The following is a 24,767-nucleotide window of genomic DNA, read 5'->3' as shown; positions in this document are numbered from 1 at the left end:
CTGGTGTGTGTACGCAGGCCATATGTTTAGGTGGTAGGGGGGCACAGTAAGAAAGAGGGAGAAGGAAAAAGAAAAATTCTGTAGAAAGTGGAAGAAGCAAGAAACATGAAGGAAAAAATTAAATGATTTAAAACTATATTCTCATCTTAACAACTAAGATTCTCTTCTCAGGATAAAAATTTTGGTGTATATTATCCTCTGGCTTATACACAAATACCTGATTTTCATAGTGCTTAAAGTATTTGTTAATATTATTTGTGAGAATTAGGTAGGTGATGAAGAGTTATCTTCAATTTAAGTCCTGGGGAGATGAAGACGAGTATAGCATTTAAGAGACCAATAGGAAGTCCTAATATTAAGTTAACAATTGATACAGAGACATAGTTTTACCTTCCTTAGATTCTGCAAAAATCATACTAGCATTAGAAAATGAAAAAAAAGAAGAAGGAATAAAGCGATAAAATAGGAAACAAAACCCACAGTGCGTATGTATTTTCCTTAATTTATAACAAATTTGATTTCCAGAATCACACAAAATTATTCTAATCTAGAACAATTATAGACAAGATAAATAATTTAAGCAATACAATCTCAGAATATTTCTTTATTACAAAAGTAATATATGGTCATTACAGGGAACTTTGACAGTATTAATACAAATAAGCAAGGAGAAAAAGATGAAATCACCTGTAGCAAAACTGTTACTAACATTTAGACATTTCACTCTTCAGATCTTGTTCCAGGCATACTTACAAAATTAAACGGATGCACATTTTATAAAAATGGAGACTTATCATACACAGTTTATCACCTGTTTTATCACTCAAAAAGTATACAGTGAACATATTCTATAATAATTAACATGAGTGTCCAGGGACAGCAATGCTCTTAATGATTCCCTAGGAATTTATTGTGTAACTTTGTAGCTATCTTCTTTTTTTTAAACATGTAGTGTTTACAAATTTTAACTGGGAAAACATTTCTTTAAATACCTTCATGTGTATATGTTAGAATATTTGACTGAATTCATAATTAGAATAAAGTATTTGAAGTTGAATTGCTGAGTCAAAAGATTTAAAGGCCTTTGGGTCATCTTGTTTAAGGTCATCGTACTGTCTGGCAATGTAGGCTCTCCCACCAGCAGTAAGGAAAATAGCCGCTTTCTTGCCTCTGAACCAAGAATGGATGCTACTGCTGTCTTAAAACCATTGTCATATTATTTTATTGTTTTAAACTGGAGGTTTTGTAGTTGTTGTTTTGTTTTAGATATAGGGCCTCCCTCTGTCACCCAGGCTGAAATGCAATGGTGCAATCATAGCTGACTGTAACCTTGAACTCCTGGGCTCAAGCAATCCTTCTGCCCGAGGCTTCTGGGTAGCTAGGACTACAGGTGCGGGCCACCACATCCGGATAATTTTTAATTTTTTTTTTTTTTTTTGTAGTGACTGGGTCTGGCTATGTTACTCAGGCTGGTCTCAAACTCCTGACCTCAAGTGATCCTCCCACCTTGGCCTCTCAAAGTGCTAGGATCACAAGCCTAAGCCACTGCTCCTGGCCTTGAATTGGATGGAGTTTGTGACTATTCGTGAAAGTGACCATTTTTTTCACATGTTTATTAACTTTTAATAATTCAATAAAAAGTTGAAAGAGGTATTAGAAGTCTACTAGACTAACTTCTATCACATCTTTAAGAGAATCGCATTCCAGACTCTTCTTGAATAATTCCTCTGTGATGAACTCACCATCTTACAGATAGCCTTCTCTATGTGTAAGCTGTGCATAAAGCTCCTCTATTACTGAGCTAGACAGTCTTTATTACAGAATGTCTCTAATGTTAAGTCAAATCTATTCGTTTGTAGAACTCTCATTCATTGATCTTTATTTTTATTCTAAGGTAACAAAGAGCAAGTCTACTCCCTCTTTTATTATCTGACATATTTCCCTTTGGCTAACATTAAAAAACTTGCTTATGGGAGAGAGACTAATTATTAGAAACCAGGATAAGGAGTCAGTAAGAAATAAAAAAGAAATTTCTATTAATTTCACAGTAAGTTTATATAAGACAGAAGGCATATTTCAAGTTAATGTTTCTTAAACTTATGAAATAATTATGGTGTTCTAAATTCCATATTATTGTTAGGAGGGAACTGATATTTGATATTACTTATATAGTGTTGATTACCTAATTATTCTGCCAGTAGATTTTACATAAAAAATTTTAAGTTAGAAAATAGACAGCTATAAGAAAAATACACAAAACATTAAAATCCTCTTTTAATTAGGCTTTATATGACATAAAACACTTGAAAGATTGACAATCTACTTTTGTCAGCAATCTATGGCAATAACTATCCTATGCCCACGTATGTCAAGTGGAAGCAAATAAAAGTCTACTCAATTTTTGAAATTTAAGTCTTAAAAATGCTAATGCAGCAAATTGTTATTTTGGGGATTGCCACATCTCGTTTTTGTCTGATCACTCTGATAGTTCCCAAGAATATTAGAACTGGCTGTAGGGGAATGTTGGAACTCCCTGCTTTGAGTGAAAAATATTGTCTTGTTCTTGCTTAAAGTGGTAATAGCCAATACTAATTGAGCTCTTATCATATTCTAGGCACTGTTCTAAGATCTTTATGTGTTTAACGCTCTCTATAATCCTAAAGATAGCTACTATTATCATCCCCATTTCACATAGGGGGAAACCAAGGCAGGAAGAAATTAAATCATTCACCCAAGATTAACCAACCATCAAGAAGTGAACCAGGGATCCTAACACAGACATTCTGGTTCCAGAGTCAGTACTTTGCCACTATTTTATGAAACCTGTCCAGCAAGCATTATGTGAAAATATTGAAAAATATTTGAGTCAAGTCATGAAATATCTCATCAAGTACCTGCTATGTGTAAGCCACTACTCTAAGCACTTTCACTTCTATTTCATAACTAGAAGGGCACTTGAGTACTTGTCATAGTCATTATACCTCCATTCCACAACCAGAGCCTGGAGAAGGGAGATCCGCTAGAGCCTTTCCTTATGGGGTTGATACCAAGACTGCCTGAGTCCATATAAAGCATTTTTGAAAAAAGTTTTAAAATTCTATTTAAGAGCTGGGCATGGTGGTTCACACCTGTAATCCCAGTGATTAGGAAGGCTAAGAAGCAGGAGGACTGCTTCGGGCCAGGAGTTCAAGACCAGCTTGGGCAACATACCGAGACCCTGTTTCTAAAAAATATTACCTGGGTGTGGTGATGCAAGCTGTAGTCCTAGCTACTTGGGAGGCTGAGGCAGGAGGATCCCTTGAGCCCAGGGGTTTGAGGCTGCAATGAGCTATGATTATGCTACTGCATTTCAGCCTGGGTGACAGAGCTAAAGTGAGACCCCTGTCTGAAAAAAAAAAAAAAAAGTCCTATTTAAACCTTTCATTACATTCTTCTGTTTCTTTATCTTCATCCATCACATATGCTCTTGGGAATATTTATCTCTTTCTAGTTCCCTGTGCATTTCACTCCTGTAAATGTCAGATGTCTATGGAAAGGAAGCAATAGATGGTTGGCCTTTGAATATGAAGCTGATTTCACAATCTAGCTGTGCATAAAGCTGCCTTTTGTCTTGAAGATTTATCAATGAAGCCATATTTCATAGGCAACCATCTTAATAGTGCAATTTGTTTTGATTCCCAGGAGAATATTTTCTACCCTATGCCTACTTTTCACCCTTTGTGGATAAAACTCTCTAGTGGATATGGGCAAAGTCTTTTGTTTCATACAAAATACACAACTTAAGTATCACTGGATGAGAGTCAGAAAGCAAATGGTCCAAAAATCGGAAAGAGTTTAGGATGTTTTGGGAAAAAAATCAAGGTCTGTTTTTAACCAGTTGAAAGAAGAACCTCCCAATTTCTAGTCTTCCTTCAATTTTTTGGACCTCAGTTTACATCAGCAATTCTTTTTCTTTTTTAAAAATAAATATATTCTTAACCCAATAACTTAAGACCTAACTGCGACACACATACTCTTCCAAGTTCTTATTGTCACAGATTCCCTTAATTGTCTTAAAATGTTTCTCTAAGGACACCATCATTCTTTCTTTTTTTTTTTCTTGGCTTTAAACAACAAATATTTATTTTCTTCCAACTCAGAAATCTGAAATCAATTTCACTAGGCTAAAGTCAAGGTGTCAACAGGGCTGCATTAATTTTAGAAGCTCTAGGACAAAATCTTTTCCTTGCTTTTACAGCTTATAGAGCTGGTCTATTGCAGCTCATGGCTCCTTCCTCCATCTTCAAGGCCAGCTGTGCAGAATCTTGCTTCAGTTGTCACATTGCCTTTTGCTTTTGTAGTCAAGTTTTCTTCTGTAAAGGATACTATCATTCTCATCATCAAAGCTCTGATGGAGACTAAATGTTTTGTTCCTATTCAGTGGCATATTGTGAGGAAGGCCATTCCAGTGTGATTTGGGCAAAAATTGCCCATCCACTCTAAGTCTTTTGGATGGCAAAGCTCTTCTAAAAGAAAAATATCTATAATTCCAAATAATTTATGTAGATACTCTCCTGACTCAAGAAAATAGTGATGAATTCACCTCCTCACTCGCTATTGAATGTATGCTGTGCTTGATAACTTACTTCCAGAGAGTAATGTACAGAAAAAAAGGAAAAAGTAACCTCACAGTAGTTATTGTGAACTTTTATTTTAAGTTTGTTGTGAATTTGGCAAACACAACCTTGGCCAGATGATTGAGGTTAAGATCAACAGTTAAGTCAGGTTGGTAGCATGTGCCCTTGATAGGATGTGATTAGAATAATGCTTCAGCTTTGTTGTCATCCTCCCAACAACCCATAAATCCAGTCTAACCATAAGAAAAATATCAGACATACCCAAAATGAGAGACATTCTACAAAAAAAATCTAATGAAAATTCCTTAAAACTGTCAAGGCCATGATAAACAAGAAAAGTCTGAGAAACTGTCACAGGCCAGAAGATGCTAAGGAGTCAGACAAGTAAATATAATGTCGACATTACAGAAAAAGGACTTTAGGAAAAAACTAGTTAAATTCTAGTAAAATATGGCACTCAGTAATGTACCAATGTTGATTTCTTATTGCAACAAATGGTAATATAAGATGTGAACAATGGGGAAAAAATTTTGAGGGGTGTACTGAAACTCTGTACTAACTTTTCAGCAAATCTAAAACTTCTAAAATGAAAAGTTTATTTATGTATAAAAAAGCAATAAATAAATAATAGATATAGCTATTTAAAGCTATATAAATCGCATCTGATATTAACTTCAAGAGAGATACATAGACTTTTAACTTATATTGATATTTTAAACTTTTTTTTAAATTTCAGAATATTATGGGGGTAAAAAGGTTTTGGTTACATGAATTACTTTTTTACCATTTGAGTCAAAGTTATAAGTGTGTCCATCACACAAATAGTGTGCATTGTACCTGTTAGATATGAATTTACCCATCCCCTGCCTCTCCACCTGCTTGATTACCATTGAATTTTACACCATATGTACACAAGAGTGTTGATCTATTAGTTCCAATTTAGTAGTGAGTGCATATGGTGTTTGTTTTTCCATTCTTGTGAAACTTCACTTAAAAGAATGGTCTCCAGTTACATCCAGATTATTACAAAAGGTATTAATTCACCATTTTTTATGGCTGAGTAATAATCCACAGTATACATATACCACATTTTATTAGTCCATTCATGTATTGATGGGCATTTGAATTATTTCCACATCTTTCTGATTGTGAATTGTGCTGCTATAAACATTTGAGTGCAAGTGTCTTTTTTTTAAACTCTTGAGTTTGGAAGATACAGTAAAAGAAGAATGGAGGAAAAGGAAGGAGGAGAATGAACATTTATTGAATAATATTATTTATTAGGCACATCACTGAATTTTCGTCCATCTTATCTCCTTTAAAACCACAGCAAGAATCCCATTATATAGAGGAAGAAATGGAGACTGAGTATAGGAAAAAACTCAGGGTCCTACAGCTACTAGATATGTAGCAGAATTGGGAATGAAGGTTAGGGAGTAGGAGATTGCTAATCATGAAGGGAAAAAGGATGCAAGGAATGGAGGCAGAAGAAGGCAAGCCGAGATCCTCACTGATCTCCATGATTTTGCGAAGATGGATGTATTTTCTGGATTGGTGCTCCCAAGGGATTAATAACGATTTTTGGCCATACACCTTGTAGCTGTTAAGGTTAAAGTCTATGACAGTGAATGTTAAATGTATTTGAGATCATTTTCTATTTTCTGATGGGATTATATACAGCTATATAATGATTTCACTTCCTATGTTTTATTGATAATACTCTTTTCTGTGGATTCAAGTTAATCTAAAGTTATATTATAGATTCATATGACAAGCCTCAAAAATTCTGAACTTTTTTGCATTTTGGATACCATTAGTGAAGATCCATGCCTAATATTGGATAAATGGACTTTGACATAAAGCACTGATTCTTATTTCTCATTAACTATGTAATTTATTCACAGGACAAGGATAATATGTGTGTTTCTGTGAAATTTTCTTCTGCATAGTTTTTTCTCTGGCCTTGTTGCTATGGGAACAGGGTCTTTGCTTAATTAGACTCTTGGCCTCTCTATCTCTCACCTTTTTATATCATCACCTGACTAGCAGGCTTTTTATTCCAGGATATGGGTTGATAGTGTAAACAAATGTCACTACTTAGGTACATGGAAATAGAAATGCTTTTTGTCAAAGATATGTACATATAGCCAGAAAGTGTCTGTTTATCCTTGTAGTTAATATTTTATTTCATCATAAATTATTTTCTTCCAGTGTCAGACCATCAGAAGACATAAGTTTAAGTATAAAATATAAGGAAAGAAATAGCTATAAGAAAAAGACACAAAAATATTACTATGGTGATGAAGTTATAAAAAAATCATGCAGTAAGTAGTCACCGTTGGTACGTTTTTATAATGTTATTTTATAGATTGGTGTGAATAAAACAAATAGCTACTCTGTGTGCTAAGAATGTTCCTATTCATTAATAAACATGAATGTAAGGTCCTGTGTTCTCCATTTAACAAAGGAGGAAAGTGAGGCCCAGAGATATTAAGTGACTTGTCCAAGGCTGCACAGTATACAAGAGGCAAAAATATAAGGTCTAAGTCAGAAAATGTGTGAAGTGCCTACTATAGTTTCCAAAATAAAGATGGCACCAGAATGTTAATTCTTTCTTTTAAGTGTTTAAGGAATAAAGATAAATAAAAACCATTTTTGCATTCAGGAATCCCAAAGCCACACAAAACAATGTATTAGTCTAGTTTTTTGCTAACTAGAAAAGAATTATTTAAAAAGTAAATGATGGAAACAAAAGAAACATTATCACACTGAAACATATTATTTAGAAACATAGACGAGAATCATTCCTGAAGCTCCATTAGATAATAAAAATATTTTACCCACTACAAATCTTCTTTCAACTTATGTCCAAGGAAATGCTATACTCTTCATGGAGCAAATATGCTGATTTTAAAATTTCTGGTGAAACTCTGCTGTCAAAAGGTGCATAATTATTTGTTAACATTTAATGCCCATTTATAAACTAATCTACGCCATAGTTTTTGTCAAGATTACATGAGGCATTATATGTAAAGCACTTTGACCAGTGCCTGGCATACTATAGAAACTCAATACAGTTTTATTAGTAATATTATTGTTATTATAATTGTTATATCTTAGAGTATGACCTTTGGAGTTGAACATACTTGAACTTAAGCCCACAGTCTGCCATTTAACTGCTGTGTAAACTCAGACAAGTTACCAAAGCAACCTGAGCCTCAGTTTCCTCATCTGTCTTAAGGGCATAATGATACCTTACAAATTGTGAAGATTTCTTCTTCAACTAGACATAGCACATTGATTCTCAAAGAGTGATTCCTGGCCTAGCATCATCAGCATCAACTGGAGCTTACCAGAAATGTAAATTTTAGGACCCTCATCCTCAACCTTCCCCTATTAAATCGGAAGCCAGGGGTGGTACACAGAATCTTTGTTTTAATAAGCTCTCCTGGTGATTCTGATGCCTGATAAAGTTTGAGAACCACGGACATAGCATGTGACTTGTTATATAGCAGGTGCTGAATATGGATTAGTTTCCTTTTCCTAGGTACTGAGACACCATGTTGAAAAAAGCCCAGTTCCTACATTCATAGAAATAACAATTAAACAAACATAAAATCATATCTTGAATTAAGCTTTTGTAGATTTCTATTCCATTATCTAATTATCACATGAAGCAAAAAGAAAACTTTTTCACTTTGTCCAAAACTTTGCTTTTAAGAGCTTGCTTAAAATAGATTCCCATAATCTCATTTTGTGTATAATAAATATAATAACAGCTCTGGTTTACATCATAAGGGAACAAAAAAGTACCTGCAAATTCAAAATTTTAGATGTTTTGTTAAATCAAACATTGAAAAAAATAGATTCCATTTCACAAAGGATACAATTTTCTTGTAGATAAAAGAGAAACTGGAGCTTTTCCAAAACTGCAGAATATTCATTTTCAAGGGAAAATAGCAGAAAAATACAAAATACAAAATAAATGAATGGGAAGCCTTGAGTTGCTTTTGGTCGCTTTGAATAAAAAGGACCATGGATTTATTTTCAACAGCTGTGTTTATAGGGTGTGCTGATCACTGCAGCTGTACCAGCTGAGTAACAGGAAGGTTAAATTTATAAAAGTTAACTTCGAAATGTGCTAGCTCCTTACAAGGAATTAATGATATTGTACTTTTTTTCCTACATTCCCCTAAAATCTGCTGCTGTGAAGGCACATTTAGGTCATTAAGCATCAGTGCCCTGAAAGAGCTGCCTGAAGAGAATAAACCTGCTTTCCTTCTACACCCTGAGAAATACTTTAGGAAAGAGCCAGAGGAGAGCATCCCCAAGTTCCAGAGCTCCCATCACTTTCTGAAAGTAAGTGCTCAGCAGTCGTACACCTCTATCATCTCCCTCCATGAAACTCAACTAATTAAAAAATAAAGTAGAAAAGCATGAAAATAACACGTGTTTGCCTTGTAGGTTACAGTGAAACAAAGTGTGGTTTCAATAAGATTTATAGCTCAGTTGCTGATCTGTGCTGTCAGAAAGGACAGCCAACAGACTGAAATACATGAAAGGAATATTTTTATTTTACCACTTTTTTGAAGTCAGAATGCCATGAACGTGTATCACGAATTTGCCATGGATGAGAACCTTTCCCCCAAAATAACCTTAATTTTCAAAACTGATACCAGAGAAAGAGCCATCATAAGACTGCTTTGGAACACAGTCTCTGGCAATCTGGTTTTGTTCTTTTCATGTGAAACACTATAAATAGAGACCACTTAAAGTGTATTGTCTTAAAGGCTTCCAGCTGCAGTGCTTAGGCAAATATGATAAGACAAGAAAGCTTAACTAAAAAAAAAAACATGAATAATCTCTGAAGATTTGGAAACAAGATGTGCAATGTATTCTCAATTTATTTTTCAGACTATTATAGTCTTCTGAGTTTCTAAGAATTTGAAGAGTAATTTCTGTACAAAAATCCTTCCTGCAAAGAGGAGTCTTATGGGAACACAGCAACGTAACCTGATTCTCAGTGAAGCTCTCAGAAAGCATATGGGCACTGCAGGGAAGCTCATTTAAAATAATTAATGAAAAGTTCAAGTTTTCAACTTGTAAGAGTCAAAAAATTAGAACTAAACTCAAGCCATCAGAGATCTGTGGTTTCTAAACTTTTCAAATCCTCTGAGCTGGGGTTCAACATCATCCTTGTGAAATAATAACCCTTGCAGTAGGAAGATGTTTCCTTATATCAACAGTTGAGGAAGTTTAAGCCTCTTCTCTTTACCTGGTCCCCTATGGAGAGGGAGAACCGCTGGTCAATGCCTTTTTTTTGAAGTTCCGCTTATAAGCAAGGTACAACTGTCATTTCTCATCACCATAGTTTCCAGTCTCATTATTATCAGCATTTTTTCTTTTCTTAGAAGTTCTCTTTGCTAAATTTATAATCATTTGCTTGCTCTTATGAGGGTCATCTGTGATTTCTGCTCATTTCTTTAAAAACATGAAGCCATAAACTTTAGGGCTCTGTTGGGGCTCAGAAGCTGACACGCCAGAGTACCGCACTTTGACATGCCGAATGCTTTGAACAAAGGAGACTGAAAAGCCTCAGAAATAAGCCTCAGAACTCAGGTCTCTCTCTGACCTTCTCCTGCTCCCTCCCCCACTTTCCTTTCCAAGGTGCAGAGAGGGGCTCTCTCTCTCTGAAGTTTCTTTATCTGACTGAAGGAAGTTCTTCCAACGAAATGGAATTGTAGTGAACTTCCTCCCTAGGAATTTCATTCAAACAACATGGGAGGATTAATGACCAGAGAAGAAATTAAAAGTCATCACCACACCCATACAGGCTATTGTCTGTTTTTCTGGAGGTTGCTCCAAAACAACTTTTTTTTTTTAACCTGAGAGACTTTTTTGCATAACATGACAACCTTTGATTGAAGTGCAGCTCCACTCCTCACCTTTCCATTAGTTTTCACCACCTCCTTCAGAGTCCAGAGGAACTGTGTCCCAGGCTTCTGTCTGTTCTTTGGGCCCATTCATTTTCCCTAAAAATTGTTTATTATTCCCCTAAAATTGCCTGTATCCCCCACTTCCCTCTCTCCTATGAATGGCGTATTTAAACTTCAACCCTCTGGCCCTTACAGCGAGTTTCATATTTTGTGTGGCTCTCGTGCACATGTACACATGACTATGTTTGTATCTTTTCTCCTGTCAATCTGTTTATTGTCAGTTTGTTTCAACAGACTCAATTACCAAACCTCCAGAGGGAAAGTTTGAACTTCCCTATAGCTCTAAATAACGTTTAGTGCATCTGATAAGGCTTTTGGTCTATAATCCCATCATTTTTTCCCAGAATGATTCACCTTTAAGAATGAATATGGGAATACTTATCTTGTCCTTATGAGCCACAGAAGAGAATATGGGAAACTGCCAGTAAAAAGGATCCGAAGAGACAGGACAAAGTGGTATAAAGACAGTTTGGATATAGGATCTATATATAGGAGGAAACCAAGATGGAAAAAGGAGTCAAAATTGAGGCAAGAGAATTAGGTGACAGAGAGTATGCAAAAGATGGAGAGCAAAGAAGTGAGAGAGAGATAGGAAATGAACAGTGAGAGCAATAAAGACACCCTTCCACAGTGAGAGCCTCTGCTCATGTGAAGAGTCTTTCACATTCTGCTGCAGCAGGAAGCTATAGGTGAATTCTTCTTACAGGCAAGGAGGATGTGTGGGTGGCAATGTGGGGGTGATGGCTGGGTCCAAATACCTAAAATACCTAAGAAACTCGCATACATTCTCAAAGAGAATTTGTTTTCCTGGATTTCTTCATACTAAATTTTCTTGTAATTTCCCCATAGTTTTTAAAAGATGTTTTCTTTCCTTCGCTTTTTAATTTTTTTTTTTTAGCTTTATTTTCTTTGCCTCTCCCACCTCCTTTTCAAATATTTCTACTTACCTGCCTTCTCTGCAAGTGGATATAGTTGCACCAACTTGTGAGAGAAACCAATGCAAACTCTGATCACAACAGGACACATGACAAGTGACAGGACAGATTAAGTTCCATGAAAGCACCAAGAAGTCAGATTCATTCTGGCTGGAGCATAGCAAGGAGTTCAGAGTGAGAGTCACAATTGAGTTGGGACGTAAAGGATGAGTGGGAATTCGAAGGATGAGGGAGGAGACAAGGAAGTCAAGGCCAAGGAAATAATGTGAGTAACTGACACATCAGGAACGAAGAAGGGACAAAAGTCAAAATGAATCCAAGTTGGCTGCAATGAGTGACTTCAGATGTTGAGACATTAGCTGAGGTTGACACACAAGCGTCGAGGTGAAATGCAGTAAGTTTGGAATGTGTCGAGTTTGAGGTACTGGTGTGCCATTTAGGAATAAAGGTCTGGAGGATTGGAGCAGATTGTGATATATTCTGTGTAATATCATAGCATCTTTGACTAGCATGTACTGAAAGAGCATTTGTTAGTTTAAGTATTTAGCCCTTCCTAAGGTAGATATTGCACATGCTAGCATCTGTGCTGGATGCTGGAGACACAGAGATAACATGTAGAGACCCAGCCTTCACAGATCTTGAAGTGTAGCTGGGGAAATGGATAAGTAAACAATTATGTTCTGCGACAAGGGCTGTGATAGAGATAAGCACTGGGTACTATGGGAACACAAGGAAGTTCAGAGATGGTTTTTCAGGGAAACCAGTGTGTCTGAGTTAGATATTAAAAGTTAAGTTGCTATAACACAGGTAAGAAAAGAGAGGGATGATATTTCTGGTAAAGGAGTAGCATGTGCAAAATAAGGTGCTACGAGTAACATGGTGAGCTAAGGAAGCTACAAGTAGTTCCCCCTGGCTGGGTTCACGAAGAGGCAAGAAAAGAACTAGGCTAGATCGGTGCATGGGGGCCAGACCGTGGAGCACCTAGAGAACTACTCTAAGGACCTTGACATTTATTTAATCAGAAGTGGGGAGCCATTGAAATGTTTTAATCAATCATTCTGAAGTATTTCATTTTATCTCCTCTATTAACTCTTCAGTTTTGTATTTCTTTGTATTATTCTTTTAGTGATTGCTCTGGAAGGTTATTTTTTCCTGTGCTCTTTATTCCTTCTTTCATACTAGGTTTCCATCTGAGATCCTTTTCCTTCAGGCTGAAAAACTTGCTGCCATATTTCTTAAAATATGGGTCTGCTGGTTAATAATTTTCCCAGCTTTTATATGCCTGAAAACTGCATTTATTTCATTTTGACTTTGGAAGGATATTTTCACTGGATTGAAAACTCTAGATGTCAGGTATTTTTTTTTTTATTTTCCCAACTCTTCAAAGATAACATGATTCCTTGCTTCCATAGTTCCTGTTTACAATCCTGCTCTTAATATTATTGATGTTTCTTATTCTGGCTGCTTTAAGACGTTTCTCTTTATCCTTGGTTTACAGAAGTTTTACTGTGATGAGTATAAATATGGTTTTCTGTGTATTTATACTACTTGGGGTTCATAAAAATTCTTGAATGCATCTTTCTTAAATTTTGGACAATTCTCAGCCACTGTCTTTTTCAAATATTTTTTCCCCATTCCTGTTCTCTCCTGTCATTCTAGAATGACAATTACACATATGTTAGACTATTTAATTATATCATAAATGTTTCCTATGCTCTTCTCTTCTTTCCATTTTATTTTCCTTTCTGGGTTACTTTGGATATTTTATTTTGACTTGTCTTTGAGTTTACTAACCCTATCTCTTGCCAGTCTGCTTTTAAACCCACCTAATCAGTTCCCAATTTCACATTACATATGGGTGTTTGTGTGTGTGTGTGTGTGTGTGTGTGTGTGTGTGTATTTGTATATGCACACACCCATATATACACACTTTCAGTTTTAGAATGTCACTTTAATCTCTTTTATACAGGTTCTATTATAGTTCTCATTGGAATTTTTTCATTCATTTTGTCCATTTATTCTGTTAACGTTTCTAATAGAAAATTTTAAAGTCCCAGTCTGCTAACACTAATATATGGATATTCTTGGGTCTGCTTCTAACATCTATTTTTTCCTCTTGGCTCTTGGTCACATTTCCTTGCTTCTTTGCAAGTCCTGTAATTTTTTATTGTATGAAAAAATTTAAAAGATCTATAGACCCTGAAATTAACGTTATTTTCTCCCAGAGACAGTTCCCTCTTTCCTTAGTTCCACGGAAAGAATGAGGTGCTGATTACCTTAATCCAATTAGGAATTGAAATGGGTGGGTGCTGCACTATAGCTTAGGTTAGGCTCAGTCCACTGCTGATTCCAAATGTGTGTTTCTGGCCTCTCCCTTCAGTGGATATCGTCTCCTAAGTACTACAGGACTGAAGTAAACATTACTCTCCATTTACAGTCCAAACCGCAATGTCCCACACCACCCACGGACTCAGAGAATATCCTATGGGCAACATTGGCCAAAGATACGAAATTTCTCTGGATTCCAATACATCACACCAACCCACATAGCCATCAAAACTTTTCTGAATTTGTATACTTTTCCAGAGCAGAATCTCTTATTCTATTGCAAGGCTGTTTTGTAGCAATGCCCAAACATGATAAATCCCCAGAGGGAAGAAAATATTTGGCAATCTCAGCTCATCCAGCAAGGGCTTTACCATCTCTGGAATTTTAGTTATTTTGGTCATCTTTGCTTCCACAGCCTTCTGATGGCTTTAAAAAATATTCATTGTAATTTACCTGTTTTTTTCTTTTCTCTCTGGTGCAGTGAGAATGATAACCTGCTACTACCTATTAAATCCTACACAGAAACAAAATGCCTGTTGAAATGTTTAAAAACAGAAATTGACAGGACCAGATTTGCATTTTAGAGAGCTTTCTGCAAACCGTGTTGGATGTACCGTAATGGGACTAGGCTGAGGCAGCAGATTATAGTAGTGGGAGCTGTTATGTGCAGTCAGCTATCTGCTTCTGAATCATCACTTTGCCTTCTACTAGTAGTTTATATCTGGTTAAATTATTCAACCTGCTAAATCTCAGTTTTTTATCTATAAAATTGTGATAATTGTACCCGCCTCTTGGAGTTGTGTGGGCTAATTACGACACAATGACTAGCATATATGGACCCCTCACTAAATGGTATATACTATTATTTTGAAGATGAGACCCTAGAAAGGAAGTAACTAATTTGAGAAATATTAAGGAGGTTGAATTTAAAAGATTGTATGTCCTAATGAAACATGGATAAATGTATGAGTATATGGTTGCTAGCTTGGATAACTATGTCAAATTTAAAAAGATTGCCATTGACAGAGAAAATACCATAGGAAAAGATGGTTTACAGTTAGGAAATGAGGTCAGTTTTCAGAATATGTTGAGATGGAGCTGCCTGTGGGACATCTACCACAAACAGCTAACCTTTTCCAGGAATCTAGCTATAGTAGGAAGAAAGAGAAAGAGTGATAACTGAAGAGAAACTGCAGTCAAGACAGGCATGTTTTAGAATTAATTTTAAGTTCAAATTTTTCTTCTGATTTTAGACATGATATATGCACATTACAGAAAATTGGCTAGTAAGAAGTAAATAGAGCTCTAAAGAATATCAGAATAGGAAATCGAAAGAGCAACCACTATTCCCAGGCCTGAGATAGGGTGACCAAAGAAGAGGCCCGTCCCCTCTAGGGCTGGGACCCAGACCTCATTGGAGAGGGCTTATCCATGCCTCATTGGAGGGCAAGGCCACAGAGATGTTGCAGGTGGGACTTGCTAGACATCCAGGGCCAGAGTGCCAGGGGGAAGCACCCACAGGGAAGTGCTGTATCTCAGAACTCACTGCAAAGCCATGAAGGGGAGTTTGTTCACAGGGAAGAATATGGGAAGCTTTTCATGGGGCGGTGCCAGATGGGTGGCCCACTGCACAGGGGAAACCACTGGCTCTGGACCCTGGAGCTGGAGGAGCCACTGCAGGAGCTTGGTACTAGAGAAGTCATACTACGGGAACCTAGTGCTGGGGAAACTGCAGTGTAGGAGCACAGGGAACTTGGACCTTAGAAGAGAAATCCATTTCTCCTCCAGTGTCCCTCCAGTGCCCTCTAGTGACAGAGCTCAACATCATGCCAGCTGGTAAAGGAGAGATACGTGTGGGGCTCCAGTGCATTGTCACAGAGCAGGCATTAAAAAGTGGATTTGGAGCTGAGAGGTAACACACTGATAACCGGCACATTCTCATCTTACCTGCCTCTTCAGGCCTTTTCTCCACTCTGGTCCTTTTACATCACTTCGGATCAGACATTATCCCTACTAAGCTATAAGATAGTAATGTTTGTCTTTCAGGAGGAATTGCCATTTATAAAGGGAATAAAACATGGGTGCAATGAAGGTATAAAGATAAAATTTCAAGCATAAGATTGGCTTCAAATCGAAGCTCTAATACTTGCCAGCTGTGTGACCTTAGGTCACACAGTTAAACTCTCTGTATCTCAGTTTCTTCAGCTGAAAATGGGCTTCATATTAGTTACCAGTGTCATAATGTTGCTGTGAACATTAAATGAGATAACCTATGTGAAGCCCTTAGCACAGTGCCTGATACCTAGTAAAAGTTGAATACATTTTATTTGTTGGTAATATTTTATATTATCATTCCACTGAATAGCTCTACGAAATGTGAATTATTATTGCTCCAATTTTCCATATGAGGAATTCGTGGCATAAAGAGTTTAAATAACTGACCTATGTTCGCATGGATAGTAAACGTAGAGCCCAGAGGAGAATGCTGGAAGACTGACGCAGGTGTCTGTGCTATTAATATTTCTAGATTTGGCTTTCACTGCTCAAATAGTGTTCAAATCATGTTGCCTATGCAGCTTATTCTTGTGATTGTTTCTAAAACCAGCCATTGTACTGCAATATTACCTATTTTTGTCAATTTCATTTAAAATAGTTCATCTCCTTTTTAGGAGGGTGCTGCTGAATTTAAAAATTGTTATTATAAAAGAGCACTTAAAAAAATCTTGATTACCAATATATTTCCCCTCCACACTATCATTACAGAGTCTGCCTTAAATCTTTACATTACATTTTACCCACGTTCCTACAATCTCCATAATTATAGTATGCAGAAGGTTATTGGCAATTGTACCTTGAGAGGCATTTTGCCAGACTTACTTTCAATGTTCTAAACTATCACTTTGGAACTTGGGACAGTTTTCAAACACTAAAATCCCTGGGTGATTTTTAGTCTTACCTACTGGGTTTTTAATGTCCTTCTGTATTCTTCTTCTTTCCCTTTCAACTTGAAACATCTTTTTTATACTCTCTCTTTACCTTCCAAGTTGTTCCCAGTGGGTTCTCAAACAGCTTGAAACCCCTCTTTGATATACCTTATTCAAAAACCTGGAAACTGCTTAGAACTGGCTCTGGCTCAAGTTTTGCCAATAAATTCCCCAGAACCCATTCATGTTGTGTCTGTAAAATCTTTAAAACTTCCAGTGCAGAGAAAATGTTGTATTAGTGATACCTCAGGTGAATCGTATTTTTTGTTATTGTTGTTCTGTCAAAGACAAAATGCATGAAATAATTAAAGAGATGATTTTATTCAGGCTATTGCAATATGAAAAATGTTCACGAAAGAGGAACATCCCAAAGAAAAAGAAAAAGACCTGAGCTTTTATAGAGGCAGGTCTCATGGGAATCACGAGGAAGGATAGAGGGGGTCTTAACTCAGAATATATGAGAGCAGAGGGGTCCTTTACTGTTAGTTGTTTCTGGAACACAAAGGGTGGAGAAATTTCTTAACCATCTCTGCTTTCCAGGAGCACAGGATTCAGGTAAAGTTCAGCATTGTCAGTCTTCCTCCTTTTGTCCAAGACAAATGAGTATCACTCATTGCTCAACAACTCAGGTGATCCTACACCTCCTGGGGTGGGGCAAAGTTTCAGAAATAGTGTCTCAGGGATTCTTTTTCCGCGTTGCTGCTGTGAAACCAGTTGAACCGTATGTTGCCAGGTGGTAGCAAAGTCAGTTGTTTTGGAGTCCTGAAGACCCTGGGAGAGAGGGATGACTGCAAGGCAACCTAGAAATCTGGATAGGGATCTGGGATGTCATATTTTAGTCCTTAATAATGTTGACAGGTGGGAGGAAGAAAAATTGGAAAAATTAGTTTGGAGGATTATAGTCAGGTATTGAAGGAAACTGGTAGAATTGAAAACTTGGTAAGCCTTGACAATTTGTGCAAAGTAAAAGGCTCCAGTTCAGCTTGAAGACAGGTACCCAAACTGGTATTTCCAAGGAGAAAAGAAAGTCAATTAAATCTCAGTCAGATAAGGCAGAATTTGCATACCTGTCAGGAACTTGCAATTTACAAAGAGGGCAAAATAGCTCGAAAAATAGTGAACTCAGCCAGAATCTGACAATTCAGAGGGTGTGCTAGAGACAATACATAATTTCTCACATTAGCTCTTCAGTTGCAGGTAAAAAATATACACATAGGTTTTTAGTAAAATCTAGTGTAGTGTATCTTTGGTTTAGAATATAATCTTAAGTCTAGTAAAGAAAAATAATCTTTGATATTATGTAAAAGTTCTTACTTGAACAAATGATTAAAATATTGAAAGAAAGCACTTACAGATATATTCATTTAAGTAAGAAATGAGAGATTGCTACATATGGTTACCCCAGAAAATTTTAGATACTACAGATCCAGAATGAGCACAATGTCTACGGTCATATCACCCCGAACATGCCCAATCTCCTAAGAATGAACACAAAACTAAGAGGCATTTTAGAAGTAGAAATCCTTTCTATTATTCTATGTCTTGGTTTACATAATAACAAATCATCTTGAAATTCACACACACCCCCCCCAAATTTGGGGTCCACGAATCATTAATATGTGAAAAATTTTTTCGAAAATTTCAATAGGTCCCAAGCAACCATTATTTAAGAGTCATATGAAGAGTATTAAGGTATTTTGATCAATCCTCCCCACTCTTTGCCACCACCCTGCTGCTTTGTTACCTGAATTTTGCTGGATGGGGGCTGAAATTGAACGGCAGCTTGACAATACTAATCTAGAGCTTAGATTTAGGAATTCGAAGCTTGACATCAAAATGTAGGCAGTGGATAGTAGTATGGTTGTCACCTGGGAGCTATTAGAAATAGCAGTATCTTAGGCCCCACCCAGGTCTGTTAAATCAGAATCTGCATTTTAACAAGATCCCCAAATGATTCCTAAGCACATAAAAGTTTGATAGCTAAGGATATGTCTAGAGAACTCAGAATAGCATAGAGAATGTAAAATAGGAGGTTTTCAGAATACTTTACACTTGTAGACCAACAACAGCTGATCATTGTGTGCCATATTTACATGGCTGCCAAGTGCCTTGTTGACAGAGTATCTGTGAGATTTGCCACTATTGCGCATCTGATGTAGTAGCCACCAACTGGCCTGCAAAGGAAGGACCAGAAGACAATAGATAAACCAGCTCTGCTGTGTTAAAATCCCTGAATCATTTTATTTTAGAGAAAATGTTTTGGATAATTTCATGACCAATCACCACGTTTTTCATTTTCATGGCTATTAATACATCTTTTAGTTATCATCATAACAAACTTTATCAGGCAGCCAGCTATAAAATGAAGTGACGAGTGTATAAATGTCATGTTTTCCCAGGTAAGAAATAATGAATGTAAATGGCTACCAATAACACTAGATGTTCATGTTTAAGAGCTGGGGTTGTGGTTAAACAGATGGATATGTGGATATATGATGTGGAGAACTGCCCTTTAATCGTTATTATAGAGGCTTCATGTCTCTGGAATGCAGGAATTCCAAATGTGACGAGTGAGCTGGCCCCTTGGCATGCCTGGAAGTTCCTCCATTCTTTTGTTCATTTGTTCCACAAATATGTTTTTTCAGCCCCTTTCCATGAACCAGACACAATACCAGGTGCTAGAGATACACAGTGCACAAAGGCAGACAAGGTCTTTGCGCCCATTGAATTTATTGCTTAGTAGGAGAGATGGGCAATGATTAAGTAAATAAATAAGAGAAGGTAAGTTTAGATAGTGATATGGATAAAAGCTGTGAAGAAATTACAGCAAGATAATGTAATAGGGCAAGATTAGGAAGAACATCAGAGAATGTCCCTCTGCTAGTTAAGTGAAATACTGAAAGATAAAGTTCCACAAAGATTTTAGGGCAGAACAGTCCAAGCACAGGAAACAGAAGTATAAAGCTGCTGAGGTGGAAACAAAGCTGACATGTTCCGGGCACAGAAAGAAGGTCACTTGGCGGAATGGAGTGAGAAGAGGAAACTGGTAGGAGATGAGATTGGAGCGGGCCAGGAGTCATGTCATGCTGCCTGGACAAAGAATTTGGTTTATTTTAGATCTGAAAGGAAGCCTTTAAAAGGTTTAGAGAGGGATGTGACCTGATGAATCCATACACAGTGGCTGTTGCTAACCCTTCTGAGCAAACTACTTTCTAAGATTCTAAGTCGTGTGGCCTGGAAGACAAGAAGTTGGAGCATTGTAGTTGCTAATCTAGTACCCATATGGGAACTTGAGGGTGCTTTAAGATGAGCTGTGCATTTAAATAAACACATATTTTCTTTACAAGGAGTATATCAAACAGACTGCAGCCACAAACCATGGAAACCTTGACAAATCAGTCTGTTTTTCCTAATAAGAACACACTACTGTTTGCCACCATTCTGTGGTAAACAGTGTACTTCATGGCAAGTGTATCAGTCAGGATTGAACCAAGGAAGTAAAACCAATAGGACCTTATATCGAGATTCATTATAAGGAACTGGCATATAGGATTGTGGGGGATGGCTGAGCAAGCCCAAGATGTATAGGGCTGAGCCAGGAAAAGAAGATCATGGGTAGGTTGGGCACAGGCTGAAACTGTTGTCTTGTCCAGTGCTGGAATTTCTTCCCTCTCTTAGGGAAGCCTCAGCTCTGCTTTTAAGGCTTTTCAAGGGATTGTCTGCCTCACCCACATTATCCAGAATAATCTCCCTTACCTAACACTCATTGATTAGGGACTTTAATTATATCTGCAAAATCCCTTTAGAGCAACACCTAGATTGATATTTGATTGAATAACTGGGGACTTTAGCCTAGCCAACTTAATGCATCAAGAAAGTCAGTCATCACAGCAAGGTTAAAGATACTTTTTAAAAATAATCTTTAACAAGTGCAATAAATAGTCAATTGCTTCTCACATGTGTTATAATCCATTGCAGACTCACTCACATCATCATATGAAAACATTATGCCATTAACCTAGCAGATGTTGTTACTGTGAATAGTGAGAGGAATTCATGACCATTATCTATTTAAAAGGTGTTAGGTTAATGACATCATTTTTGCCCCATAAAGGAGATTTACAAAGGAAGCCAATGAAGGCTAAGTTTTATGGGCCTCATCTAAAAAGTCCTTTTGAGTATGAGGAGTTGCTAAGAGTTTGAGACTCTACTAGGTGAAAAGTGGAAGCCAGATTACGAGCAGAAATCATTTATGTGTAAGCCTTCTCTAAAAGAGGTCTTAGAAGAAAAGGACCAAACTACAGATTTTCATTAATTTGCCGAAATTTATTTTCCTATTTTAAATATTAATAGACACTTTCATGAATAAATTTGTATTTGTAATTTTATAATCTTTTTTCTTAAAGAGAGTTCCCAAAATTGTAAGCTTCAGGCCCAAGAGACAGGGATGTACTCCTGCATAGGAACCTTTTGACATCTGTTCTTTTAACTCAAAAAAAAATCAGCCATCCAAGGGAGATGTCTCTCTCAAAATCTTACAAAGGCCTGTCAGTTGTTTATTTATTTAATTGTCCTGAAACCCAGTGAATTGCAATGAAAATTTCCCATCTAGTTGAGAGACAGATCTCAGTAAAACAGCTAGAGTTTTTTTCAGAAATAACATTCTGGCTTTTACAGTATATTTCAGGAGAACTCTCAGGCATTCAGAATTTCTTATGATTCTAAAGTGCTAATCTGCAGTCACATGAGACAGGGTCATCTGCTAAAGCACAGAAATTCGCATGACCTTATACTGCTGGTATCAGGCAAATGGAAAATGTTGTCTTTCATTTGTAGCTCTGCTCAGCACTAGTTTCAGGTTTATTCGTTTTTGTCTTATTGCTAAAAGCAGAACATATTCACACAGCTCAAATATTAGAGCGTATAAAAAATTATTCAGTGAGAAGTTTCCCTTTCTACCGTGATGTTTTGTCCAATTCCCACTGTCATCTCTCTGTGGCAACCACTCTTTCAGGTTTCTGTGTATTCTTTTAAGGTTTCTATATGCATCTATGATTTTGAATTTGACCCCTGCTTTCTTGGTTTTCATTTGTCTGATATGCTTTCTCCATTCTCTAATTAAAATTTTCCTTAATCACTTTATTTTAGATATGTGTTGAGTTTTGCTTTGATCCAATTAAAAATTCTTTTTTTTAAATTGAGATATTAAGCCTGTTTAAATTTATTGATATATTAGACATTTTGGTTTTGTATTTCTCAGATTCTTTTATGTTATTCATTGTTTCTATATTTTTAAAGTTTTCATTGCATATGTGACTTTTTCTTTATTTTATGTGTGTGTGTGTGTGTGTGTGTGTGTGTGTGTGTGTGTGTTCCAGTGGTTACCTTTATAATCATAGAGTCATATAATTCCTCTAGTTCTTCATTTCCTTAGAACAGTGACTCTTAGATCCATGCTGAGTGATGATAGAATGAGTATGTTTCCTCATTCCCCTCCCCATCTTTTACCACAGAATTTTATTTAATAATATGATATTTCTTTGCACTTACTCTTATTTTGTTAAATTTGTTTATATTGCTATTATTCGTAGTTGACTTGTCAGTTTTAACTGTTATACTTTGTCTTTGATTTGTCATGAACAAGACTTCTTGCTCCCCTACCCTCCCAATTTTTAATTGTATCATTTTTACACCATTAAGCATGTGGCCTTTACCTTGTATTTTGTCATTTTAAACTCCACACTGTTTTAATCTCACTTCTACATTTAAATATAAATATATACAGTGCTCACCACCAAGTTGTTTTTTTAAAATTTTCTTGGTCATTTCTCAGTTTATTTTTTAGTAATTTCCTCAAAAAGAACTCTTGGGAACAGTAGTCCCTAAGTTTCTGGCATGTTGAAACTATTTATAGTTTTTAGATTTGAAGGACAGCTGGATGTGTATGATATTTTTAGCTCACACATTCTTTCCTTGATTATCTTGCAGGTATTACTCTACCGTCTTCTGGTATTGATCATTCCTATGAAAATATCTAAAGCAAGATAGATATTTTTCTTTTTTTTTAAGTGACAATTCTTTTTCTGGTTGCCAAATGATTCTCTCTTTATCTTTAAAGTCTAATAATTTTTGTGGGATATGACTTGGTTTTGAGCATTCCAAATCAATTATTTCTGGTACACAGTGTGTCATTTTCAATATAAATAATATATATCATGTATTAACATATAATACCAGTTATTTCTGGTGTACGGTGTGTCCTTTTATTTGAGGAAAGTTTTATTAAATGATACCTTTAAATATTTGTTATATTTTGGTTTTCTTTCTTAAGGACCTACTCCAATTAAGTGTGTGGTGGATGTATTTTTTTTGTCTGCCTTCAATAGTCATTATTTTTCTAACTCCTTCTTTTTAATTTTCATTTTATTATATTTGTTTTTCTCATTTGTGTACTCTATGATTCCTACTGTTACTACACACTCTATTCTTCCTTATGATTTTTTTCTATTTTTAGCTGAGTTCTGTCACCTCATGTTTCTTCACTTCCTCTTGTGTCTTCATCTCTTTCCTGAGTTCTTTCGTTTCTGTTGTGATCTTCCTTCATAGGGGCTATTGCTATTTTAAATGTTTAAATTTAATTTTTGTTAAAATGCTCAGTAACAATATTTATCTGTACAGTGACAACATTTTTATGGTGGTGGTGGTGGTCCATGTATTGATTAATTTTGCTGCTGATTTTTCAATTTGATTTTTGTTTTTTGCTTATAATACCATTCTGCCCATGATATGCTAGTTTTTAAAATTTCCTTCTTTAATTACTTAGCTTTAATGAGTTGGATTTTTTTGGATTTGAAATATGCACTCGGTCCCTGAGTAAAAGGATGGGATGTGGAGCTAGGATATTCTTCAATTTTTACCACCCATGGGGGCAGACTGCTTTTAGCAAAAATGACTCATGTCTGTAATATTTTAGGTAGCCCTGCCTTATTTGTTTCACTGAATCAACCAGATCAGGGAGAATGTCTGCTTCCAACCTTGGTCACTTCTTTTTAGTATCCATGGATATAAATGAAGAATAAAGCATTTGTACAGCAGGGTGAGCCCCTCACCTTCAGTGAATATCCTTTTGCTAGCACATTCTGAGAGGCTGCTGCTTGCCTTCTTACATTCTATATACTTGTCACTTTTTCTTGTGTAACTTTTGCCCAATCTCAGCTGTTTGGCTGCCCTTCTTCATATTTTATAGACTGCGTTTTACATCCTCTTTGAGTTCTGCTGAAAGTGGAATTTGTTTGCAGACTTATTTTCCCTCATCTTCATGGCTGTGCTTATATAATTTCCAGGAGAAGAAAGGGGAAAATGTTGACTTATACAGCCATATAGTTTGTACTGGAAGTGGAGAGTTTTTCTTTTGTTTTGTTTTTAATGCCAATATATAAAGATGCCCCTATACTGTAAAGTTATTCCATGTTTATTTTTCTTTGTTTCATATTCTTTGGTTTGGCATTTAAATTATTCCTCAGTCCAGTTCCAACTTCATGCCACTTTATTCTCCCACAAGGATTTTCTGCTTCTTTTAAATTGTACTGAATTATTTAGAGTTACTTCATGAGTAGTTTTTATGTTTTCATACTTTTATTCACTTTTTTCCCTCTAGTTGACATTTCCTTTCCAATCTTTGCCAATCCTTCTCCACCTCTGTGTTTCTTGTTATCAATTAAAATCCTACCTGGACTTCAAGACCTACCTCAAATAGTACCTAATTCTTAAAGCTATTCCTCAGATCTCTATGTATCATTATGCCATCTTTATATGTTTATGCATAATTGGCATTGCTTATATTCTCTTAAAACTATATCCTATCATATATGATGCTTCCCAACTTTCTACCAGCTGGGAGAAAGCCAG

General features: G+C 36.2%; 1 protein-coding gene across 1 annotated transcript in view; it reads left to right on the top strand.

Moving 5' to 3' along the window:
* WDR49 (WD repeat domain 49) overlaps positions 1–24,767 on the top strand; it is a 138,271-nt gene that overhangs the window by 112,573 nt on the left and 931 nt on the right. The window contains exons 17-18 of the mRNA XM_012640190.1: positions 6,828–6,940; positions 8,830–8,975. Coding sequence (XP_012495644.1) covers positions 6,828–6,940; positions 8,830–8,975 — 259 coding nt within the window. The remainder of the gene's footprint in view (positions 1–6,827; positions 6,941–8,829; positions 8,976–24,767) is intronic.

This window comes from Propithecus coquereli, unplaced genomic scaffold, assembly GCF_000956105.1.
Source record: "Propithecus coquereli isolate 6110/MARCELLA unplaced genomic scaffold, Pcoq_1.0 Scaffold15, whole genome shotgun sequence".
NCBI classification, from domain to species: domain Eukaryota; kingdom Metazoa; phylum Chordata; class Mammalia; order Primates; family Indriidae; genus Propithecus; species Propithecus coquereli.
The sequence above is the reverse complement of the archived record's forward strand: the minus strand, read 5'-3'. Positions and strand labels throughout refer to the sequence as shown.